The sequence below is a fragment of the Telopea speciosissima genome, unplaced genomic scaffold, assembly GCF_018873765.1.
Source record: "Telopea speciosissima isolate NSW1024214 ecotype Mountain lineage unplaced genomic scaffold, Tspe_v1 Tspe_v1.0534, whole genome shotgun sequence".
Taxonomy (NCBI): Eukaryota; Viridiplantae; Streptophyta; class Magnoliopsida; order Proteales; family Proteaceae; genus Telopea; species Telopea speciosissima.
The window spans coordinates 1-24,967 of NW_025317870.1; the positions used below are offsets into that span (position 1 = coordinate 1).

Here is a 24,967-nt window from a genome sequence, read left to right on the forward strand (position 1 = left end):
TCCAATGGATAGGCATCATAACATCCTTCAAACCAATCAAATTCACATGTCGTAGAGATGTCGAAGGAGTTTCAGTTCCCGTAGAGTTCTCAGTGCATCAGAATGATTCTCAAAGGCATTATTAATATTCTTAGTTGCAACTTTCTCATTCGTTTCCTTATTGATAGAAGACCACACTCTACCATATATAACCTCCTCTTCCGATGGGATTAAATTAATAGACACATATTTTGTGTCAATCTCAAGCAAGGTATGCCACATCGAGTAAGTAAATGAACTACAACATACAATACTGAACTTGACCTTGAGACTATTCCCTCAGTCAGGCATATATTGAGGTAGAGAAATGATTTCAAAAATTAAATTGAGAGACAGTGCTATTAAGTTGTCAACCGTTGGATCTTGATCAAAATGGCATCCATAACCATATGCTCCTACATAAATTCCCTTCAAATGCCTACCCAACTGTTGACGATTCGACAAAACCCACAATGGAGATTACAGAGTCGGTAACTCTTGGAATGTAAATATATCAGTCTAGTTTTTGTATTTGGAGTCCAGCCAAATCAATATAGAGTCAATAGTCCCAGTTAGAACATCAAATAATTTTTCATTAGTGTAGGGTGTGGGACGGCTTTTTTCAGTGGAAAAAAGAAAAACGAGAAAATACTAAATTTCACATATTTCATAGACAGAGCATGTGTTGACTGAGTCGCATTGTTTTTCGCAATGACACCGTCTTTGAAGCTGTACACCTTCAAACATCAATCGTCATCCAAGATAAAACAACATATATAGATTTGTTTTGATTTCTTTCTTTGTGAGACTCAACATGTATGTATAAGCGACCAAAAATCTCATAATCTATATCTCAATCTGTCGATGGATCAATCCCTCTTTCAATAATATGAGAATTTTAGTCGTGTATAGATACAGGTTCGCCTCTTTTCCAAACACAACAAGCCACGCGACTCAACTCGACTCGACTCGGTCACTTAGAGATCTTCTTCTTCTTCTTTCATCTCCTTTCAAAATCTGTATACCCTTTAGTTATAGTGAGAAGGTTGCTTGGGGAGCAGGCTTTGAAAAATCGGATCATTTTGGAAGTTTCTGTTTGAAAACGAGGGTTTAGGGGGTTTTTCTTCCATTCCGAATCCCGATTCCAGGTTTTACTTGTCTGGAGGAGGGAGGCCGGATGGTTTATTATACTAGTCTCCTTAGGTGCCTAACCCTTGAGCTCAAACCAATATCTATATTGGGCTTGGGTTCATAAATCTTTCAGACATGAGAAGTGCTTGTCGCGGTTTGAAACCCGCAAGGCTCCAAATATTATGTTCATCTTGTGCTCAATCTCTTGAGTTTAAACCCGAGGCTGGCTTCTCTGGCATGGCTTAGGGTTGGGCTTACCCTCTCCTAGGGGTGTAAATCGGTCGGTTTGGATTTGTTTCGGTATGCGAATGAGTGAGTCCCAAACATGATTCATTTACTAAATTGGTTGTTACCTTAAAACCCTTTAAAGGGTTTTCCCTCGTCTCAAGATCCACGTGGCCACACACGTTTGGCGTGCATGGTTCCCATGTCAATCGAAACTCTACAATGGGTCATATCAAAGGTCGAATTTTGAAACCATTCTTTATAAACCCTTCCTGCAGCTCAACCTTTTCAACAACCGGCCTTCGTTCCTATCTCATTGACCTCTGCAAATAACTCTGAGGGTCAAGGGTTTGATAAGTCAGGTCCGTCAGCCAGTGTTCCAGTAAATCAGAGTCAGTCTAGATTTTGAGACAATGATGCGTTTGACATTCCTTGTTGGATCCCTCTGTACCCGCACCAAAATTCTTGTTAGATTAATGTAACATAAACCAAACATTAATGGTATTGCATCTATTAGTAGTTATGCACTCGTTTACTACACAACTTCAAATACTTTTTTTGATGAAAATGTAATCACACAAATCACACATCAATCCCAAAAGATTAACAGACTTTTAGGACCGTGGAATGGCAGAAATGCACAACTTCAAATACTCGAGAGTTGTACTCGGAACAAATCAAATTTCTTGAAGGGTAATTGGTAAAACAAATTATTACCGAAAAAATAAATTTGTGGCAAAACAAATCCCAATGACATCATTCGGCTAATAGTTGTGCACTCATATGTGAGAAACCTTATCATATTCATAGAATTTTTAAAAAGAGAGCGAATGGAAAGATACACACAGAAATGCTTGGAAGGCGACCATCAATCCATGTTAACTTTGGTCGTTTATTTCTTTGCAAGAACATGTCCACTCCGTATGCAATCCCACCACTATCAGCGCTGCTCCTACTATGCTGTAATAAAATTTTGTAAACAGAATTCACCTCTCCGCAGTTGAATTAACTCTTAAATTGTTTTTTTTTTTTCAATATTTAGCCTATGCTTGCTTAGCAAAGAAAAGAAGAAAAAAATGAAAATTTTAGAAAAAGAAGAAAGAGAGATGCATAAACTCATTGTTGTTATTTTTTATTTTTATTTTTTTGAGATAGATTTCCTCTATCACGCACTAGCATAAGATGATTCACCAATCATCCTAGGGTTCACAAACACATATAGGGTTTTGGGAATAATAAATGCATGCCATCTCCAGCCCACCCCACACCCGTGGTGAAATCACATGGTCACATCAATACTAGAGAAGGGATATTTTACAAACAACGAAAAACTTAGTCCTTTGTTATTAAGTTTTGGGGAAGATCTTTTTGTTTGATGACATGACTCCTGGATCAACATGAGCCAATGGGAGCATTTGTAGAAGCATTAACAAGGGTGAGATTTTCATCTGTTATGGAAGCAGGGTGGCCAATCTATCCATCCTATGTCTAGGCACGGGAACCATGTTTGTCGAGAGAGTCCTTTTTCCTTATTTATGTTTTTCTTGTCTTTTCTTTTGTATCCATTTCTTTTTTTTACAACCAAACAAACACCAATTAAGGACGAACAAAAAAATGGTATTATCTCCCAAATCCAACTTGTAGCTTGTCCGCGAGGAACAAGGAAACAATGATTATTCAACTCAAAGGAACCCATGATTATCAATGTAAACATAATCCCAAATGCCAGTGTTCCCTACACAATCGCAACACACTATTCATTAGGATTAGTTAGTTAAGCTTCAATCATCAATCAAGGAAAGAGAAGAAAAAAAAAAAAAAAACCTAACAAACAAACACAATCTCCTTTGTCCAATCGGAATTTCATACCAAGTAAGCTACAAACAAAAGCTTGATGTTCGATCCAAAGTTCCACTCCTCCCACTTCTGATCAATGCATATAGCGGATGTACTGACCCTATCAAGCACATCAGAGCCGTGCATGATAAATGACAACGGTACGTCTTAGTCAGTCTATCAAATCAACGGCATCAAAGCAAGGGAAATTCAAAATCAATGAATGTGAATCAAGATAATACTCTCCTTTTGGGATGATTGTAGCAAAATCATACCTGAACAATCAACCAGAGTGCATTACACAAACAGTAACCAAGGGCTAGGATGAATTAGCTCGGACTGTTGGATATCTAAGCTGTTAGGTGTCAACATCTCCACCTGGCATTGCCACACTTTTATGAGTTGGAGAGGATTATTTTTCGACATGACACTGTCTTTGAAGCCTTAGACCTTCAAACATCAATCGTCTTCCAAGATGAAACAATTGTGTGGCATCTATAAGAGATCTTTATCCTCTTAAGTTCCTTGCTCTGTACAGTTTGTCTGATTCCTCTCATAGGGGGTAAAAATGACCACCTTACCCCCTGCCCAAACACACTGCTTAGGTGGGATCCAACCCCCTCTTATTAGAGGCACTAGGAACTGTACCGGGCAGAGAACCTTAAGAGATAATTTTTCCACCTATAAGTAATGTGCACTTGTTGTCTACCATGCAACTTAAAAAATCTCATTATTATGTCATTAAAAATCTCCTAAAATTCATCTTCGGTAGTGTTTGGTATGTATTCTTCCAATCAATTCCAAGTCGATTTCACATTCTTGGGCAATAAAAACATGGAGTTAATTTTAACCCGAGAATGCGAAATGGACCTAGAATGCATTCCGAAAATACATACCAAACACACCCTTCATATTTACCAATTATTTCATTATTGTCTCCTTAAAAAAAACTTCCATGTTGCTAATAAATTGGTTTAATTCATTTCAAAACGATGAATCCCATGATCCAATTATCCTTTTACTACTATTCCAACTAATAAGTTGGGTTATATCAAAACCAAGGTTCTAAATCTCGATTTCGATGTTGGTATTGACTCTGGCCAAAATCAAGATTTCCCATGGATCGAAACATGATATTATTTGGGCAAAACTTGACATAGCTAGTCAAAATTGGGATGGTTGGAATTTTATCGAAACTGATTTAAATTTCTGAAATATTATCGAAATATGTCGAAACTTGATCGATACAATATTACATATGAGTTTCATCTCGGAAACTTGAAAAACCTTGATCTTGAACCATGATCAAACCCATAATTCCATGAGTCTGACTTATATATAGAACAACCATAATCTATGGTGCTCTTAGATGGCATAAGCTGAGACGATATTCTCTTCATCATCTCCTTCCCCCCAATACACTGCATGCAATCGCATCACTATCAAAGCGCTCGTACTAAGCTGTAAAAAATTTTGTAAACAGAATTCACATCACCGCAGTTGAATTAAACTCATATGTTGTTAAAATTCTTAATATTTAGGCTATGTTTGTTTAGCAAATAAAAGAAAATAAAAATGCAAATTTTAGAAAAAGAAGAAAGAGAGACGCATAAACTCATCATTATTATTATTTTTTCTTATTGTTTTGAGAAAGATTACCTCCATCATGTACCAGCATAGGATGGTTCATTCACCTACCATTCTAGGGTTCACAAACCCATATAGGGTTTTGAAAATAATATACCACACAGAAATGCCTGGAAAGCGACCATCGATCCATGTTAACTTTAGTCTTTTTTTTTTTTTTGTTTTGTTTTTTGGGGTCTCTGCAAGAACATCTCCAAGAAAGTGCAGGTTAATTATCCAATCATATAAATAATTAAATAAACCAAAGGATTAAACTATTATTAACATCTGAATAAAATAAAACAAGACTGAGAAGCAGAGATACAAACAACATATATAGGATTTGTTTTGATTTCTTTCTTTGTGAGACTCAACGTGTATGTATAAGCAACCAAAATTCTCATATTCTATATCGATCGATCGATCCCTGTTTCAATAATACGAGAATTTTAGTCGCATATAGATACAGGTTCGCCTCTTTTCCAAACACAACAAGCCACGCGACTCGACTCGACTCGATCACTTAGAGATCTTCTTCTTCTTCTTTCGTCTCCTTTCAAAATCTGTATTCCCTTTAGTTATAGTGGGAAGGTTGCTTGGGAAGCAGGCTTTGAAAAATCAAATTAAATTGCAGTTTCTGTTTGAAAACGAGGGTTTAGTGGGGGTTTTACTCGTCTGGAAGAGGGAGGCCGGATGGTTTATTACTACATCTTCTTCTTTAATAATATCTGTATTTATAGAATTATAATTATAGAGTGAGAAAGTTGTTTCATTATTTCAACTACAATGGAAACCTATGGCGGTTGCTTGGGGAGTAGGGTTTGCAAAACCGATTCCGGGTTTTACTCCTTTAGAGGAGGGAGGGCAGATGGATTATTTTACTAAGTCAACCCAAGATCTATATAGGCAGTTGGGTTTACTCTCTCCCTCTATGACCAAAGATGGGATTTGGGATCCTTAGATTCTTACAACCCAAGTTGGTATAATTACCACTTCACGATTCGGCCTAGATTCCCCCTCCCACATAAGATTTCAAAAAATGGGATTGGGAATTGACTCAAAATCTCTGCTCATTTTGATCCGAATCGATCAGAATAGGAGTAATATAATATGGAGATGAAAATTGACTATAAATAGATTTGTTTTGATTTCTTTCTTTGTGAGACTCAACATGTATGTATAAGCGACCAAAATTCTCATAATCTATATCTCCATCTGTCGATGGATCAATCCCTCTTTCAATAATATGAGAATTTTAGTCGCGTATAGATACAGGTTCACCTTGTTTCCAAACACAACAAGCCACGCGACACGACTCGACTCGACTCGGTCACTTAGAGATCTTCTTCTTCTTCTTTCATCTCCTTTCAAAATCTGTATACCCTTTAGTTATAGTGAGAAGGTTGCTTGGGGAGCAGGCTTTGAAAAATCGGATCATTTCGGAAGTTTCTGTTTGAAAACGAGGGTTTAGGGGGTTTTTCTTCCATTCCGAATCCCGATTCCAGGTTTCACTTGTCCGGAGGAGGGAGGCCGGATGGTTTATTATACAAGTCTCCTTAGGTGCCTAACCCTTGAGCTCAAACCAATATCAATATTGGGCTTGGGTTCATAAATCTTTCAGACATGAGAAGTGCTTGTCGCGGTTTGAAACCCGCCAAGCTCCAAATATTATGTTCATCTTGTGCTCAATCTCTTGAGTTTAAACCCGAGGCTGGCTTCTCTGGCATGGCTTAGGGTTGGGTTTACCCTCTCTTAGGGGTGTCAATCGGTCGGTTTGGATTTGTTTCGGTATGCGAATGAGTGAGTCCCAACCATGATTCATTGACTAAATTGGTTGTTACCTTAAAACCCTTTAAAGGGTTTTCCCTCGTCTCAAGATCCACGTGGCCACACACGTTTGGCGTGCATGGTTCCCATGTCAATCGAAACTCTGCAATGGGTCATATCAAAGGTCGAATTTTGAAACCATTCTTTATAAACCCTTCCTGCAGCTCAACCTTTTCAAAAACCGGCCTTCGTTCCTATCTCATTAACCTCTGCAAATAACTCCGAGGGTCAAGGGTTTGATAAGTCAGGTCCGTCAGCCAGTGTTCCAGTAAATCAGAGTCAGTCTAGATTTCGAGACAATGATGCGTTTGACATTCCTTGTTGGATCCCTCTGTACCCGCACCAAAATTCTTGTTAGATTAATGTAACATAAACCAAACATTAATGGTATTGCATCTATTAGTAGTTATGCACTCGTTTACTGCACAACTTCAAATACTTTTTTTGATGAAAGAGTAATCACACAAATCACACATCAATCCCAAAAGATTAATAGACTTTTAGGACCGTGGAATGGCAGAAATGCACAACTTCAAATACTCGAGAGTTGTACTCGGAACAAATCAAATTTCTTGAAGGGTAATTGGTAAAACAAATTATTACCGAAAAAAAAATTTGTGGCAAAACAAATCCCAATGACATCATTCGGCTAATAGTTGTGCACTCATATGTGAGAAACCTTATCATATTCATAGAATTTTTAAAAAGAGAGCGAATGGAAAGATACACACAGAAATGCTTGGAAGGCGACCATCAATCCATGTTAACTTTGGTCGTTTATTTCTTTGCATGAACATGTCCACTCCGTATGCAATCCCACCACTATCATTGCTGCTCCTACTATGTTGTAATAAAATTTTGTAAACAGAATTCACCTCTCCGCAGTTGAATTAACTCTTAAATTGTTATTTTTTTTTTAATATTTAGCCTATGTTTGCTTAGCAAAGAAAAGAAGAAAAAAATGAAAAATTTTAGAAAAAGAAGAAAGAGAGATGCATAAACTCATTGTTGTTATTTTTTATTTTTATTTTTATTTTTTTGAGATAGATTTCCTCCATCACGCACCAGCATAAGATGATTCACCAATCATCCTAGGGTTCACAAACACATATAGGGTTTTGGGAATAATAAATGCATGCCATCTCCAGCCCACCCCACACCCGTGGTGAAATCACATGGTCACATCAATACTAGAGAAGGGATATTTTACAAACAACGAAAAACTTAGTCCTTTGTTATTAAGTTTTGGGGAAGATCTTTTTGTTTGATGACATGACTCCTGGATCAACATGAGCCAATGGGAGCATTTGTAGAAGCATTAACAAGGGTGAGATTTTCATCTGTTATGGAAGCAGGGTGGCCAATCCATCCATCCTATGTCTAGGCATGGGAACCATGTTTGTCGAGAGAGTCCTTTTTCCTTATTTATGTTTTTCTTGTCTTTTCTTTTGTATCCATTTCTTTTTTTTACAACCAAACAAACACCAATTAAGGACGAACAAAAAAATGGTATTATCTCCCAAATCCAACTTGTAGCTTGTCGGCGAGGAACAAGGAACCCATGATTATTCGACTCAAAGGAACCCATGATTATCAATGTAAACATAATCCCAAATGCCAGTGTTCCCCACACAATCGCAACACACTATTCATTAGGATTAGTTAGTTAAGCTTCAATCATCAATCAAGGAAAGAGAAGAAAAAAAAAAAAAAACCTAACAAACAAACACAATCTCCTTTGTCCAATCGGAATTTCATACCAAGTAAGCTACAAACAAAAGCCTGATGTTCCATCCAAGGTTCCACTCCTCCCACTTCTGATCAATGCATATAGCGGATGTACTGACCCTATCAAGCACATCAGAGCTGTGCATGATAAATGACAACGGTACGTCTTAGTCAGTCTATCAAATCAACGGCATCAAAGCAAGGGAAATTCAAAATCAATGAATGTGAATCAAGATAATACTCTCCTTTTGGGATGATTGTAGCAAAATCATACCTGAACAATCAACCAGAGTGCATTACACAAACAGTAACCAAGGGCTAGGATGAATGAGCTTGGACCGTTGGATATCTAAGCTGTTAGGTGTCAACATCTCCACCTGGCATTGCCACACTTTTATGAGTTGGAGAGGATTATTTTTCGACATGACACTGTCTTTGAAGCCTTAGACCTTCAAACATCAATCGTCTTCCAAGATGAAACAATTGTGTGGCATCTATAAGAGATCTTTATCCTCTTAAGTTCCTTGCTTGGTACAGTTTGTCTGATTCCTCTCATAGGGGGTAAAAATGACCACCCTACCCCCTGCCCAAACACACTGCTTAGGTGGGATCCAACCCCCTCTTATTAGAGGCACTAGGAACTGTACCGGGCAGAGAACCTTATGAGATAATTTTTCCACCTATAAGTAATGTGCACTTGTTGTCTACCATGCACCTTAAAAAATCTCATTATTATGTCATTAAAAATCTCCTAAAATTCATCTTCGGTAGTGTTTGGTATGTATTCTTCCAATCAATTCCAAGTCGATTTCACATTTTTGGGCAATAAAAACATGCAGTTAATTTTAACCCGAGAATGCGAAATGAACCTAGAATGCATTCCGAAAATACATACCAAACACAACCTTCATATTTACCAATTATTTCATTATTGTCTCCTTAAAAAAAACTTCCATGTTGCTAATAAATTGGTTTAATTCATTTCAAAACGATGAATCCCATGATCCAATTATCCTTTTACTACTATTCCAACTAATAAGTTGGGTTATATCAAAACCAAGGTTCTAAATCTCGATTTCGATGTTGGTATCGACTCTGGCCAAAATCAAGATTTCCCACGGATGGAAACATGATATTCTTTGGGCAAAATTCGACATAGCTAGTCAAAATTGGGATGGTTGGAATTTTGTCGAAACTGATTTAAATTTCTGAAATATTATCGAAATATGTCGAAACTTGATTGATACAATATTACATATGAGTTTCATCTCGGAAACTTGAAAAACCTTGATCTTGAACCATGATCAAACCCATAATTCCATGAGGCTGGCTTATATATAGAACAACCATAATCTATGGTGCTCTTAGATGGCATAAGCTGAGACGATATTCTCTTCATCATCTCCTTCCCCCCAATACACTGCATGCAATCGCATCACTATCAAAGCGCTCGTACTAAGCTGTAAAAAATTTTGTAAACAGAATTCACATCACCGCAGTTGAATTAAACTCATATGTTGTTAAAATTCTTCATATTTAGGCTATGTTTGTTTAGCAAATAAAAGAAAATAAAAATGCAAATTTTAGAAAAAGAAGAAAGAGAGACGCATAAACTCATCATTATTATTATTTTTTCTTATTGTTTTGAGAAAGATTACCTCCATCATGTACCAGCATAGGATGGTTCATTCACCCACCATTCTAGGGTTCACAAACCCATATAGGGTTTTGAAAATAATATACCACACAGAAATGCCTGGAAAGCGACCATCGATCCATGTTAACTTTAGTCTTTTTTTTTTTTGTTTTGTTTTTTGGGGTCTCTGCAAGAACATCTCCAAGAAAGTGCAGGTTAATTATCCAATCATATAAATAATTAAATAAACCAAAGGATTAAACTATTATTAACATCTGAATAAAATAAAACAAGACCGAGAAGCAGAGATACAAACAACATATATAGGATTTGTTTTGATTTCTTTCTTTGTGAGACTCAACGTGTATGTATAAGCAACCAAAATTCTCATATTCTATATCGATCGATCGATCCCTGTTTCAATAATACGAGAATTTTAGTTGCATATAGATACAGGTTCGCCTCTTTTCCAAACACAACAAGCCACGCGACTCGGTCACTTAGAGATCTTCTTCTTCTTCTTCTTTCGTTTCCTTTCAAAATCTGCATTCCCGTTAGTTATAGTGGGAAGGTTGCATGGGGAGCAGGCTTTGAAAAATCAGATCAAATTGCAGTTTCTGTTCGAAAACGAGGTTTAGGGCGGGGTTTTACTCGTCTGGAAGAGGGAGGCCGGATGGTTTATTACTACATCTTCTTCTTTAATAATATCTGTATTTATAGAATTATAATTATAGAGTGAGAAAGTTGTTTCATTATTTCAACTACAATGGAAACCTATGGCGGTTGCTTGGGGAGTAGGGTTTGCAAAACCGATTCCGGGTTTTACTCCTTTAGAGGAGAGAGGGCAGATGGTTTATTTTACTAAGTCAACCCAAGATCTATATAGGCAGTTGGGTTTACTCTCTCCTTCTATGACCAAAGATGGGATTTGGGATCCTTCGATTCTTACAACCCAAGTTGGTATAATTACCACTTCACGATTAGGCCTAGATTCCCCCTCCCACATAAGATTTCAAAAAATGGGATTAGGAATTGAATCAAAATCTCTGCTCATTTTGATCCGAATCGGTCAGAATAGGAGTAATATAAAATCTTTGATGGTAACTCCCTATGGAGATGAAAATTGACTATTACAGCCAAGAAATATAAAGATGAAAAATCAGATTTTGGGTACAATTCGTCCGGTTCCTCCCTGATAAGAATAAAAAAGAGTTTGAGAGAGAGACAAATTGAGAGACTGGATAGTGGTTCGGTTGTTTAACTTCAACCTACGTCCCCGGAGAGCTATTGTAATTTTCACAATTGATTTTTGAATGTACAATCCTTATTTAAGAATAATTCTTGAGTGATTGAAGGATTAAGGAATCCTTTATACAAGGAAAGAGATCCATTGTGCGTTACCGTTGGAATCCTTAACAATAATCCCAATATGGCTGGAGTCCTTGTGGCTAATCTTCTTAGTCATCCACTTACCACATTCAGTTTTATCACATGTGCTCGTAGTAATCCTCTTACCCATAGTTGTTATCATCACATGTGCTCTTGCTGAGCTGGTTGTGATGCTGGGTATATTTGATCTTATCACAAAGGGTGTTGCCGAGCTGGAGTTGAGCCTTGAAGGCGAGATTTCTTCTTATACTCCCATAAGGGGTAAAAATAACCACCTTACCTCTTGCCCGAACACACTGCACGGTTAAGATCCATCCCCCTCTTATTAGAGGCATTAGGGAACTGTACCAGGCAGAGAACCCGAGGACATAATTTTCCCTCCTATAAGTAGCTGTGCACTTGTTGTCGGATTTCGCATTCTTGGGCAATAAAAATAGTTAATTTTATCGCTCGAGAATGCGAAATGGACCTAGAATGAATTCCGAAAATACATACCAAACACAACCTTCATATTTACCAATTATTTCATTATTGTCTCCTTGAAAAAACTTCCATGTTGCTAATAAATTGGTTTAATTCATATCAAATCCATGAATCCCATGATCCAATTATCCTTTTACTACTATTCCAACTAATAAGTTGGGTTATATCAAAACCAAGGTTCTAAATCTCGATTTCGATGTTGGTAACGACTTTGGCCAAAATAAAGATTTCCCATGGATCGAAACATGATATTATTTGGGCAAAATTTGACATAGCTAGTCAAAATTGGGATGGTTGAAATTTTGTCGAAACTGATTTAAATTTCTGAAATATTATCGAAATATGTTGAAACTTGATCGATACAATATTACATATGAGTTTCATCTCGGAAACTTGAAAAACCGAGATCTTGAACCATGATCAAACCCATAATTCCATGAGGCTGGCTTATATATAGAACAACCATAAATTTTGTGAAAATTTACTTATCAGATAAAAAAGATCAGGAAAAAAAAAAAGAAATATTTAAAATAGGAGAGAAAAAATTGACCATATTGTCCTCTCCTGTATCATATCTTTGGTGCTCTTAGATGGTATAAGCTGAGAGGATATTCTCTTCATTTCCTTCCCCCCAATACACTGCATGCAATCCCACCACTATCAACGCTGCTCCTACTAAGTTGCAAAAAATTTTGTAAACAAAATTCAAATCACCGCAATTGAATTAAACTTGTATATTGTTAAAATTCTTGATATTTAGGCTATGTTTGTTTAGCAAATAAAAGAAAAGAAAAATGAAAATTTTAGAAAAAGAAGAAAGATAGACTCATAAACTCATCATCATTATTATTTTTTTTCTATTTTTTTGAAAAAGATGACCTCCATCATACACCAGCATAGGATGATTCATTCACCCACCATTCTAGGGTTCATAAACCCATTTAGGGTTTTGAAAATAATATACCGCATAGAAATGCCTGGAAGGCGACCATCGATCCATGTTAACTTTAGCCTTTTTTTTTTGGGGGGGGGGGAGGGGGGGTGTCTCTGCAAGAACATGTCCAAGAAAGTGCAGGTTAATTATCCAATCATATAAATAATTAAATAAAGCAAAGGATTAAAATATTATTAGCATCTGAATAAAATAAAAAAAGACGGAGAAGCAGAGATGCAGACAACATATATAGGATTTGTTTTGATTTCTTTCTTTGTGAGACTCAACATGTATGTATAAGCAACCAAAATTCTCATATTCTATATCGATCGATCGATCCCTGTTTCAATAATACGAGAATTTTAGTCGCATATAGATACAGGTTCGCCTCTTTTCCAAACACAACAAGCCACGCGACTCGACTCGATCACTTAGAGATCTTCTTCTTCTTCTTTCGTCTCCTTTCAAAATCTGTATTCCCTTTAGTTATAGTGGGAAGGTTGCTTGGGAAGCAGGCTTTGAAAAATCAAATCAAATTGCAGTTTCTGTTTGAAAACGAGGGTTTAGTGGGGGTTTTCTTCCAATCCGAATCCCAATTCCGGGTTTTACTCGTCTGGAAGAGGGAGGCTGGATGGTTTATTACTACATCTTCTTCTTTAATAATCTCTGTATTTATAGAATTATAGTTATAGAGTGAGAAGGTTGTTTCATTATTTCAACTACACTGGAAACCTATGGCGGTTGCTTGGGGAGTAGGGTTTGCAAAACCGATTCCGGGTTTTACTCGTTTAGAGGAGGGAGGCCAGATGGTTAATATGCTAAGTCAACCCAAGATCTATATTGGCGGTTGGGTTTACTCTCTCCCTCTATGACCCAAGTTGGGATTTGGGATCCTTCTTACAACCAAAGTTGGTTTAATTTCCACCTCACGATTAAGCCTAGATTCCCCCTCCCACACAAGATTTCAAAAAACGGAATTGGGAATTGAATCAAAATCTATGCCCATTTTTATCCGAATCGACCAGAATAGGAGTAACATAAAATCCTTGACGGTAACTCCCTATGGAGATGAAAATTGACTATTACAGCCAAGAAATATAAAGATGAAAAATCACATTTTTCATGGGTCAGTGAACTTGGACCGTTGGTTATCTGAGTTGCTAGGTGTCAACATCTCCACCTGGCACTGCCGTACTACACACTTTTAAGAATTGGAGAGGTTTATTTTCCACCATGACACTGTCTTTGAAGCTGTAGACCTTCAAACATCAATCGTCTTCCAAGATGAAACAATTGTATGGCATCTATAAGGGATCTTTATCCTCTCAGCTTCCCTGCCCGGTACAATTCATCCGGTTCCTCCCATAGGGGGTGAAAAATAACCACCTTACCCCCTGCCCGAACATACTGCCCGGGTGGGATCCATCCCCCTCTCTTATTGGCTAGAGGCAGTAGGGAACCAGACCAAACAGAGAACCTGTGGAGATAATTTTCCCACCTATAAGTAATTGTGCACTTGTTGTCTACTATGCACCTTCAAAAATCTCATTATTATGTCCTTAAAAATCTCCTAAAATTCATCTTCGGCAGTGTTTGGTATGCGTTCTTGCAATCCATTCCAAGTTGATTTCGCATTCTTGGGCGATAAAAACAGTTAATTTTATCGCCCGAGAATGCGAAATGGACCTAGAATGCATTCCAAAAATGCACATCAAATACAACCTTTATATTTACCAATTAAACCCGAGGCTGGCTTCTCTGGCATGGCTTAGGGGTGTCAATCGGTCGATTTGGATTTGTTTCGGTATGCGAATGAGTGAGTCCCAAACATGATTCATGATTTCTGTTCGGTTTTAGTTTCTTATTGGTTTCTCTTAACGGTTTACCTTGTAAATATAACCAATGCACCGATTTCTGTTTTTTTTTTAATATGAATTTAGGGCAACTACCTGTTTATAATCAGGTTATTTAGGTTCAGTGTCTTCTCAGTTTCAATGCGGTCTGCTTTGCTATCGGTATCACAAAACCTCAGCCTGAAACATGATCCAATAAGTTCATATCAGCTTCGGTTTGGTTGCGATCGGTTCAGGCTAGGTTTTGACACCCCTACCCTCTCCCTCCATGACCGAGGTTGGGATTTGGGATCCTTCTTACAACCCAGGTTGGGTTAATTTCTCATCACGGTTGACCAACGCAACCACTTTTTAAAAAATTCATCGATTCCAACCGTTTTGAAACGACAGATTCTAGGGTTTTTAGGACCAAACCATTGTATTTTCAGATATGAGGGCCAATTATAGAGTTTTTGAGACCACTTCCGATAGATTCCACCCCCAATTCCGAATTTGAAATCCTTGATCCTAACTCCCTATGATCGAGGCTCTATGAGAAAGAAAATTATTAATTATTTCGTCCACGAAATAAATAAATAAAAAATAAAGAAAAATCACATTTTCACTAGGAAGTCAATAACTGCATTGAATGAATGGTTCTAAAACTTAAAACTCTTTCAGTTCCATTTCTTTCTTGTACTAGCTGTGGGTATTGTCTCAAAATTGGAACTAGCAAAAGAAGAAGGTAAAATAGCTGCTGTCCATATTCTCTTGCTATAATTAAAGAAAATCTGAAAGAAAAGAAATATTTAAACAGAAGATGAATAAAAAAAACAGTTGACTATATTGACATGTTCTCTAATGTATGTTTGCTACATGAATGAATTACCACATCACTTTAATTAATTAGGATGATTTGCGGCAGATGCTAATTAACCACAACTATCAATGCTCGAGGGTGAGTGATGTCGTACGGGGTGACACCACCATTTCTTCTTGGTCTCCCTCTTCTTCTTTTGCTGCTACTTCTGTTGTTGCTGCTGCTAAGGTTAGAGAGGCCAAGTTATGAGGAGCAGTTGATGAGAGGCCAATGTTATGGTTGCCGTCGAAACTGCTGGTATCAATAGTAGTGCTACTTGTAGTTGTTACTGAAGAAGAAGAAGAAGCAGATGAAGAAGAAGAAGAAGAAGAAGGATTGGTAGTAACAACCACCTCAATTGGCTCCCCATCATCTTGAGATGGCCGCCTAACCAGAGACATCCTCTTCATCTCCTTCCCCTTTCCCCACAACACCCCATACAACCCCACCACTATCAGCGCTGCCCCTACTAGGCTGCGAAATAAGCCAAAGTAAAGAAAAGATGAGTTATGTTTGGTTACCAAGTAAAGAAAAGAAAAAATTTATTTAAAAATATAAAAAAGTGACAGAGAGAGACACATAAATTCATTTTTTTTTTACAACCAAACAAACCCTAATTAAGGAAGAACATGCAAAATTCTGTGTTTTTACCTTCCAACATGTAGCTTCTCGGCAAGAAACAAAGAACCCATGATTGCCACCATCAAAAGCATCAGAGGGTTGAAAATCGATACAAACAGGGGTCCCCTTGCCCTTACACCCCAAGCTACCAACGTAAACATTACTCCTGATGCCAATATTCCCTACATCACCGCAACAAACACACTCAGCTCTCTCCATTAAATCCTCAATCAATCAAGAGAAAAGCATTAAAAGAAAAAAAAAAAAAAAAAAAAAAAAATTCAATCTCCTTCGTCCAATCAGAATCCCATACATACCGAGTAAGCTACAGTCAAAAGCCTGATGTTCCATCCAAGCTTCCACTCCTCCCACTTCTGATCAACGCAAATAGCTAATATGGCGCTTTGTACGGACCCCATCAAGCACATCAGAGCCGTGCTTGATAAGGGACAAGGGTACCTCTCGCTCATCTTAGTCTACAAAATCAACGGCAGGCATAAATTAAAGGAAGGACGGGAATTCCAAATCAGTGGAGGTGATGAATTAATTGCATGTTTGTTATAAAATCACACCTGAATAATCAACCAGATTGCATAACACCAACAGCAACCAAAGGCTAGGATTGATCCCAATGCGCGATTACCAGCAGCAGCGTGTGTAGTTGCTCCAGCATTACCGAGTCCACGTGTAAGGTCAATATTCGTCGACCAGATGATGACCTCATGTCCTTTGTAGAGTGTCATCACCATTGCCCCTCCTATACCTATGGCCGTCCCCACCAGCTTTGCTTTCCCTGCTATCGTCTTAATCCCCAGTCTCTCCATCCTTGGTTACATTAGTCAAACCCATCAACGGTCATGATTTAATCTCCATCACACAATATTATTATTATTATTAAGGGATTTGAAAAAAGAAAAAAAAAAAAAAAAAAAAAAAAGAATCACAGCTAAGAGATAGGTTATGGCTGGAACAAGATTTGGAACAAGATTTATCATGGCCGCTGCAAATGTCATTGATGTTAAGTTTAAACTTAACAAATATAGATTCTGAGCCAGCGTTCCCCTAAAACTCGATCATCAATAAAAAGAAAAGAGTCCAAATTAATTTAATTCTGAATTCAGTTCTCAGGAATTTAAACCACATTAATGGTGTACTAACTGAAGAACAACAGTTTTGAATCGATGGATCGATATATTGACGTACAAGAATGATCTGACTTACCCAAGAAACCCAGAAAGAAATGCTTGAAAGGCGACCATCCACGTTAACTTTGGTCTTCTTTTCCTGTAAGCAAGAACATGTCCAAGAACAGATTAGCTAGGGAAGTCCTCTGGATCGATCATTAATTAGATAAACTCTCATGCATTAATTAATTAATTCATTCTTTGCAGTAGTAGCTAGCTAGTGACTGACTCATATTATTAATTATTAATTATTGATCTGATGTTAGTGTTGGTGGCCGGGGAAGGAATTGAAATGGAATGCAATAGCAGAGAAGCTAGCTGCGTACGTACCTTTCAATGAAGAAAGCAAAGGGAGCCAAGAAAATGAAAGCGAACATATATCTGTATGCGACTAAAACTCTCGTATCCATTCCATCTACGGTTGAAAGCTTATAGAAGACATTGAGCCCAGCAGAGATGGCCTGAACCATCACCATCACCAACGCCGGTTTCAACCCATGAAGGAATTTGCAGAGATCACTAGCTTCCATCGTTTTCCAGCGCAGTGCAAAGTTGAAGAAACAATATTCAAACAACCAACCTTCCTTCTCACTAGCTATAACTGAAATACAGATTTAATTTTAAAGAAGAAGAAGAAGAAAGATAGAGATCATTCAGATATAGAGAGAGAGAGAGAGAGAGAGAGGGAGAGAGAGAGAGAGAGATAAAGATAGAGAAAAAAAGATAAATAAGAGGAAAGATGATGACGGAGGGTGAGGGAGCGAACAAATTAATCAAGAAGAAGATATAATAAGTAGTCTTGCTGTATCCACAGGGGAGTTATATTTATAAGCTCTACTACGGAAAAGAAGAGTTAGAAAGAGACAGTTAGTTGAGAAGAGAACATTGGAACTTTGAAGAGGAGGTAGTAGGGGCAGTTATTGTAATTAAGTTCCCATTGTTGCGCTATTTCCCAACGTCACCCAATTAAGTAAAAAGTCTGGTTCATACACGTGTCATGGTGAGCTTAGACACGTGCGTACAAGTCTTCTGGGTCCCTCACGCCATGTGTACATGGTCAAACTGCCGTCAACTTGATTTCTCTCAGAACAGACCAGCCCTAATCAGATCAGATCGACCAGTCCAGACTTGAGTCGTACCCTCCCTCATTTTTTCACATTTCAAGGTTAGGCAATGCGAACTTTTATCCTCTACTGTTAGTGCACGGTGCAGTACTGCATTGTGCGGTACTGCAAAGGCCATGTGGTACAGTAGGCCTCACATGATACACATGACCTCCGCAGTAGTCGCACGATGCATTACTGCACCGTGCAATAACAAAAGAGGATAACGATCCTAGGCAATGCCATGGGCTATTTTTGTTTAACTTTTTGGAAGGAGTCATTACTAGGCTAGGTGGCCCTCGCACCAACCCGCGCATCTTTATAACACGAAAAAAAAAAAAAAAAAACTAAATCTATTGTTTATTTTCAACAAATTTTTTTTTCATTGTTTTTTTCAGTTTGATGATGTAGGAATCAAGAACCACGCAGCGGTTTAGTAGAGTTATCTTTAGAAAATGCTCCATACAACAGAACAAATCTCAGAATTGGAATTAGCACATTAAAGAAGGGGAAATAGGACATTTTAAATACTATAAATCTTCTAAAAATTCATCTTCATATTCACTAATTATTTCATTTGTCTCCATAAAATAGCTTCCATGTTGCTAATAAATTGAGTTAATTCAAATCAAAACCCATGATCCAATCCTTGTACGTACTACTCCTACAAATCATGAATTGGGTTATATTAGACTTAGGATATACCATTATCTCAATTAATTAATCTTCTCCTTCTTTCTTTTCTTTTTTAACATGTATGAGGGAGTGCCTCAACGATATTTCCATTCGTGTGTTTAAAAACTGGATGCTTTCATTTAAGGATAAAGTTTTCATCCACTTATAGAAGTCACTTCACCCACCATCCTAGGGTTCACAAACACATATAGGGTTTTAGGAATAATAAATGCATGCCATCTCCGGCGCACTCCAAACCCGTGGTGAAATCACATGGTCACGTCAACCCTAGAGAAGGGATATTTTACAAACAACGAAAAACTTAGTCCTTTGTTATTAAGTTTTGGGGAAGACCTTTTTGTTTGATAACATGACTCCTGCATCAACACGAGCCAATGAGAGCATATGTAGAAGCATTAACAAGGGTGAGATTCTCATCTTTTATGGGAGCGGGGCGACCAACCCATCCATCCTATGTCTGGGCACAGGAACCATGTTTTTCGAGAGAGTCCTTTTTCCTTATTGATGTTTTTCTTGTCTTTTCTTTTGTATCCATTTTTTTTTTACAACCAAACACATTCTAATTAAGGACGAACAAAAAAATGGTTTTATCTCCCAAATCCAACATGTAGCTTCTCCGCGAGGAACAAGGAACCCATGATTATCAATGTAAACATAATCCCAAATGCCAGTGTTCCCTACACAATCGCAACACACTATTCCTTAGGATTAGTTAGTTAAGCTTCAATCAGCAATCAAGGGAAGAAAAAAAAAATAAAAAAAAACTAACTCAATCTCCTTCGTCCAATCGGAATTTCATATAAAGTAAGCTACAAACAAAAGCCTAATGTTCCATCAACCTTCCACTCCTCCCACTTCTGATCAATGCATATAGCGGATACAACGCTCTGTACTGATCCTATCAAGCACATCAGAACCGTGCATGATAAGTGACAACGGTACCTCTCACTCAGTCTATTAAATCAATGGCATCAAAGCAAGTGAAATTCCAAATCAGTGAATGTGAATTAAGATAATACTCCTTTTGGGATGATTGTAGCAAAATCATACCTGGACAATCTTGGTTGGATGCCCAATGGGCTACAACCAATTAATCACTTTAAACACCCAAATTATAATTGGTCTTGGCCTGATATTGTACCGTTTATTAACTGGTTGATCTAGTTTTGGGTTTGAACCGATGGATTCGAGTCGGACCTATCAATGTTGGCCAGCTTTTGACATCCCACACAGAATAATGTCTTAAATCTAAGCAAATCAACCAAAAGGAAATTAAATCTTGGAAGACCCAGTAAATAAATTAAGAAGATCCCTCTCAATTTATTGGAATCACGCAGAATTTATAGAAAAGAAAACGGAGAAAAAGGTTTGATAAATCATTTACTAAAAAAATTACACCAAAGTTTGAGATTCTGAATTCATATCAAGAAAGATTATAGGATCAGGATCGTCTTCAGGGAGCATGGAAAGCCCAGGGTGCTATCAGTCGTTGGACTGTGCTGCACACATCTCTAGGCGTATACCGAGATGTGTGTAGTATAGCTCAATTGCTAGATGCCTCCTGGCAACACCCTGGGCGCACGCCTCCCTGGAGAAGAGCTAAATTCAAGATTACAAGATCATATGATATAAGTTCTTGAATAACAGTTTCGATTTGACCAGAATGACTTACTTTAAGCCAAATAAACCACACCAAAATTCTTGGAGGGCGAACCAACCATCCACGTTAATTTTTGGTTTTTTGTTTCTCTACAAGAACATACAATTTAAATATCTCATATAATTAAACCAAAATGATCTCAAAAGAAATAATTGAGAGAGAGAGAGAGAGAGAGCGTATCAAGAAATTCCAAGACTCAGATGCAGATGCAGACAATAGAAATAGATTTGTTTTGATAAATTTTGCAGAGACTCAAGATTGAAAAATGAAATTGAGGAGGAGCCAATTAAGAAAATGGAAAGCGAAGGTGTATCCGTAGCAACCAAGATTCTCAAATTACTTAATTATGGGATTCATCCCTCTTCTCTTTTCAACAATACAAAATAAGAATTAATCCTGGTTGCTTACAGATACAATATTCACCTTTTTTTCGAACACAACAATTAAGAGCGACTCCTTCACTTTATTACTACATCTTCTTCTTTAATAATCTCTGTATTTATAGAATTATAGTTATACAGCGAGAAGGTTGTTTCATTATTTCAACTACAATGGAAACCTATCAAGCATCAGAGCCGTGCTTGATAAGACCCCCCCCCACCCCCCCCCCCCCCCCCCCCCCCCCCCCCCCCCCCCCCCCCCCCCCCCCCCCCCCCCCCCCCCCCCCCCCGACTCAGCCTTCCCGTTAGATCTCCATCGTTAACCACTGCACACACCTCCAAAGGATGATAAGCCCTGGCCCACAAGTAGTACGTGATGAACTCCATGGGGCTTAATCCCCATTTTGGTGGTGTAGGTAGTAGAGTGGTTGTAAGAGGCTTCTTTGATTGAAAAAGCTGCAACAAGGAGGAAATATACAGATTGAGGTTTAGAAGAATGGGGCAGTAGAATGACGGATATACACAACACATATCACACTCACACACTCGAATACCTGATGTGGGACTAAACTCACACATCTAGCATATGGTTAATTTGATGGACAAAACAGTAATTTCATAACATCACCATTTTTCTCTTGATGGTGTTACCACCACAATGCCTCCGACCCCACCGCCACCACCACCACCATCACCACCCTTCTCAACCCCACTCCTGTCTCTGCCTCCACCACCGTTACCATCACCCTCTCACAAAGAAATATTGAAAACCTTATTCTTAGATATTGAACTACCAATTGGATTTCTTATTCTTGAAACATTTCATATGATGCAACCAAATCAATTTCAATTTCTTGATAAATAATTTATTTGTTAACTATTTCATAAAATCAATTCAAAACTGAAATAGAAATCAAACCAAATCTGACCTAGCCAAATAAACTTCACAGAAATGCCTGGAAGGCGACCATCGATCCACCTTAACTTTAGTCCTTTTTTATTTCTCCCCTCGATGCAGACATCATATATAGATTTGTTTTGATTTCTTTTTCAGAGTCGGATTGAAAATTGGAACGAGTCCGAATCGGACAATGGAGAAAGCAAAGGAAACCAACAAAGAAAGTGAAAGAGAACATGAGAATCTTTCTATGAGAATCTCATATATTTCTATCCTATAGCGATAAAAAATCTCATATATTTCTATCCTATATCTCAATCGATCGATCGATCCCTTTTGCAATAATATGAGAATCTTGATCGCTTACAGATACATGTTCGCCTCTTTTCCAAACACAACAAGCGATTCAACTCAAATCGGTCACTCAGAGATCTTCTTCTTCTTCTTCTTTCGTCTTCTTTCAAAATCTGTATTCCCTTTAGTTATAGTGAGAAGGTTGCTTGGGGAGCAGGCTTTGAAAAATCGGATCAAATCGGCAGTTTCTGTTTGAAAACAAGGGTTTAGGGGGTTTTTCTTCTAATCCGAATCCCGATTCCAGGTTTTACTCGATCCAAATCCCGCTTCCGGGTTTTACTCGTTTGGGGGAGGGAGACCGGATGGTTTATTATACTAGTCACCTTAGGTGCCTAACCATTGAGCCATGGTTCGTAATCTCTGATCGGATCGGTATCGGTCGTGGCCGATCCCGAGATTTGACCGATATAGGAAGGTTTGACTGGATCGTTCCTTGGATTGGCCGATCCGATCCGATCCTTGACCGACCCGACTGAATTTTATTTTTTTCAAAGTTTTTAAGTTTTTTTTTTAATATTATTAGACCGATATTGACTGATACTGACCGATACCAACCGATATTGACCAATCCGATCCAGATAATATCGACCGATCCGATCCCGAGATCAAAACATCCGCTAACTTTGGCCGATACGGGAAATGATCAATACCGAGTCCGATACTTGGATTTTGAACCTTGCATTGAGCTCAACCCAAGATCTATATTGGGCTTGGGTTCAGAAATCTTTCATACATGGGTTGGGCTTGGGATGACAGAATTGATAAGTGCTTCTCTTACTTTGAAATTAAACCCGCTAAACTTCAAATATAATGTTCGTCTTGTTCTCAATTTCTTAAGGTTAAACCCGAGGTTGGCTTCTGGCTTGGGTTAGGGTTGGGTTTATCCTCTCCTATGCGTGTCAATCAGGTGGTTTGGATCAGTTTCGGTGTGAGAATGAGTGAGTCCAAAATAGATTCAATAAGGGAGCACCAATTTCTGTGCGGTTTCGGTTTGGTTTCGATGTCTTATTAATTTCTCTATTATTGGTTTGGTTTTGATTTACCATGTAAATATAATCAAAAGTATAGAAAAAAATGCGTATTTTTATGAATTTAGGGCAGCTATGCATTTATTATTGGGTTATTTCGGTTTCAGTCCGTTTTTTTAGTTCGGTTCAATGTCATATCAGTTTCAATGCAATCCGATTTGCTTTCAGTATCACAAAACCTCAGCCTGAAACATGATCCAATAAGCTCATATCGGTTTTAGTTCGGTTTGGTTTCAGTTGGTTCAGGCTAGGTTTCGAGACCCCTACCCTCTCCCTCCATTACCGAGGTTGGGAACTTGGGATCCTTCTTACAACCCAGCTTGGGTTAATTTTCCATCACGATTAGGCCTAGATTGCCACTCACACATAAGGTTTCGAACAACGGAATTGGATTTGAATCAATTATTGATGATTTTGATCCGAATCAGCATAAATTGGCTGGATCGGTCATGGACAATTTCGATCTGAATCAACTAATTCATTGATCCGATTCCCGATTCTTAAAAACATACTCCCGCATAATGGAAATACCCAAGAGAGAGGTTCCTAGTTTGCAACCACTATTTCAAAAATCGACTGATTCAATCGAGCTCGATTCCAACCATTTAGGGACGACATATTCTAGGGTTTTTAGGACCAAACACAGGTTTTCAGATCTGAGGGCCAATTATAGGTTTTTGAGACAATTCCGTTAGCTTTCACCCCCAATTCCGAATTTTAAATCCTTGATCCTAACTCCCTATGAGGAAGAAAATTATTAATTATTTCGTCCACAAAATAAAAAAAGATGAAAAATCATATTTTCACTTGATAGTCAATAACTGCATTCCATGAATGGTGCTACAACTTAAACTCTTTCAGTTCCATTTCTGTTTTCAGCCTTAGTCTTTTATCGGTTGAAAGTTTTAAGAATTATTAGTCTGGAATTGTTATTGAAGTTATGGAATTTCCCTTGGGACTGAAAAATTTGTGATGAAAACAATGAATTGCATTTTCGCTGTTCTTCCCCAAGTCTAGAGTTTTTCAAATTGTCTTGTTTGCAAGTTTATAAGGTCTGTCACACAGTCTTTGCCGTAAACATTGCTTAGACCCAAAAAAAAAAAGGTTTTGACCGAACAAGCACAATGACAACCATGAAACAAACTAGGGAATCTGTTGTAACTTAATGTGGCCCAATCCTAGTCTATGGAGCCCAGTAACAAACTTACACCTAAGGGTTGTATATTTGTCCCACCGAGTCAGAGCTCACCGGATGAATGCAATTTCAACACCTGTCAACACCTGAGGATGCGTGTCCAACTATTTTCCAACTACCCATCCAACGGGCTGGGAGAAGGACTTAGACACTTATCCGAACACCTATCAACACCTAGAGATGCATGTCAAGTCAAAATCCTACCGACGACTATTGGATAACTTAATGTGGCCCAATCCTCGTTTTGTACTAGCTGTGGATATTGTCACAAAATTGGAACTAGCAAAAGAAGAAGGTAAATTAGCTGCTCTCCACATTCTCTTC

At 38.0% G+C, this 24,967-nt stretch overlaps 1 protein-coding gene across 1 annotated transcript; it reads right to left on the reverse strand.

Moving 5' to 3' along the window:
* Nucleotides 1–15,877: 15,877 nt before the first annotated feature.
* Nucleotides 15,878–17,858, reverse strand: LOC122648186 (WAT1-related protein At1g68170-like; the record flags this gene model as incomplete). Its single annotated transcript, XM_043841434.1, has 7 exons — nucleotides 17,660–17,858; nucleotides 17,367–17,429; nucleotides 17,082–17,207; nucleotides 16,718–16,973; nucleotides 16,463–16,621; nucleotides 16,176–16,327; nucleotides 15,878–15,998 (listed from the first exon to the last, which is right to left on the reverse strand). Coding segments are annotated over exons 1-7 (1,023 nt in total), but the record flags the coding sequence as incomplete, so codon positions are not given.
* Nucleotides 17,859–24,967: the final 7,109 nt, after the last annotated feature.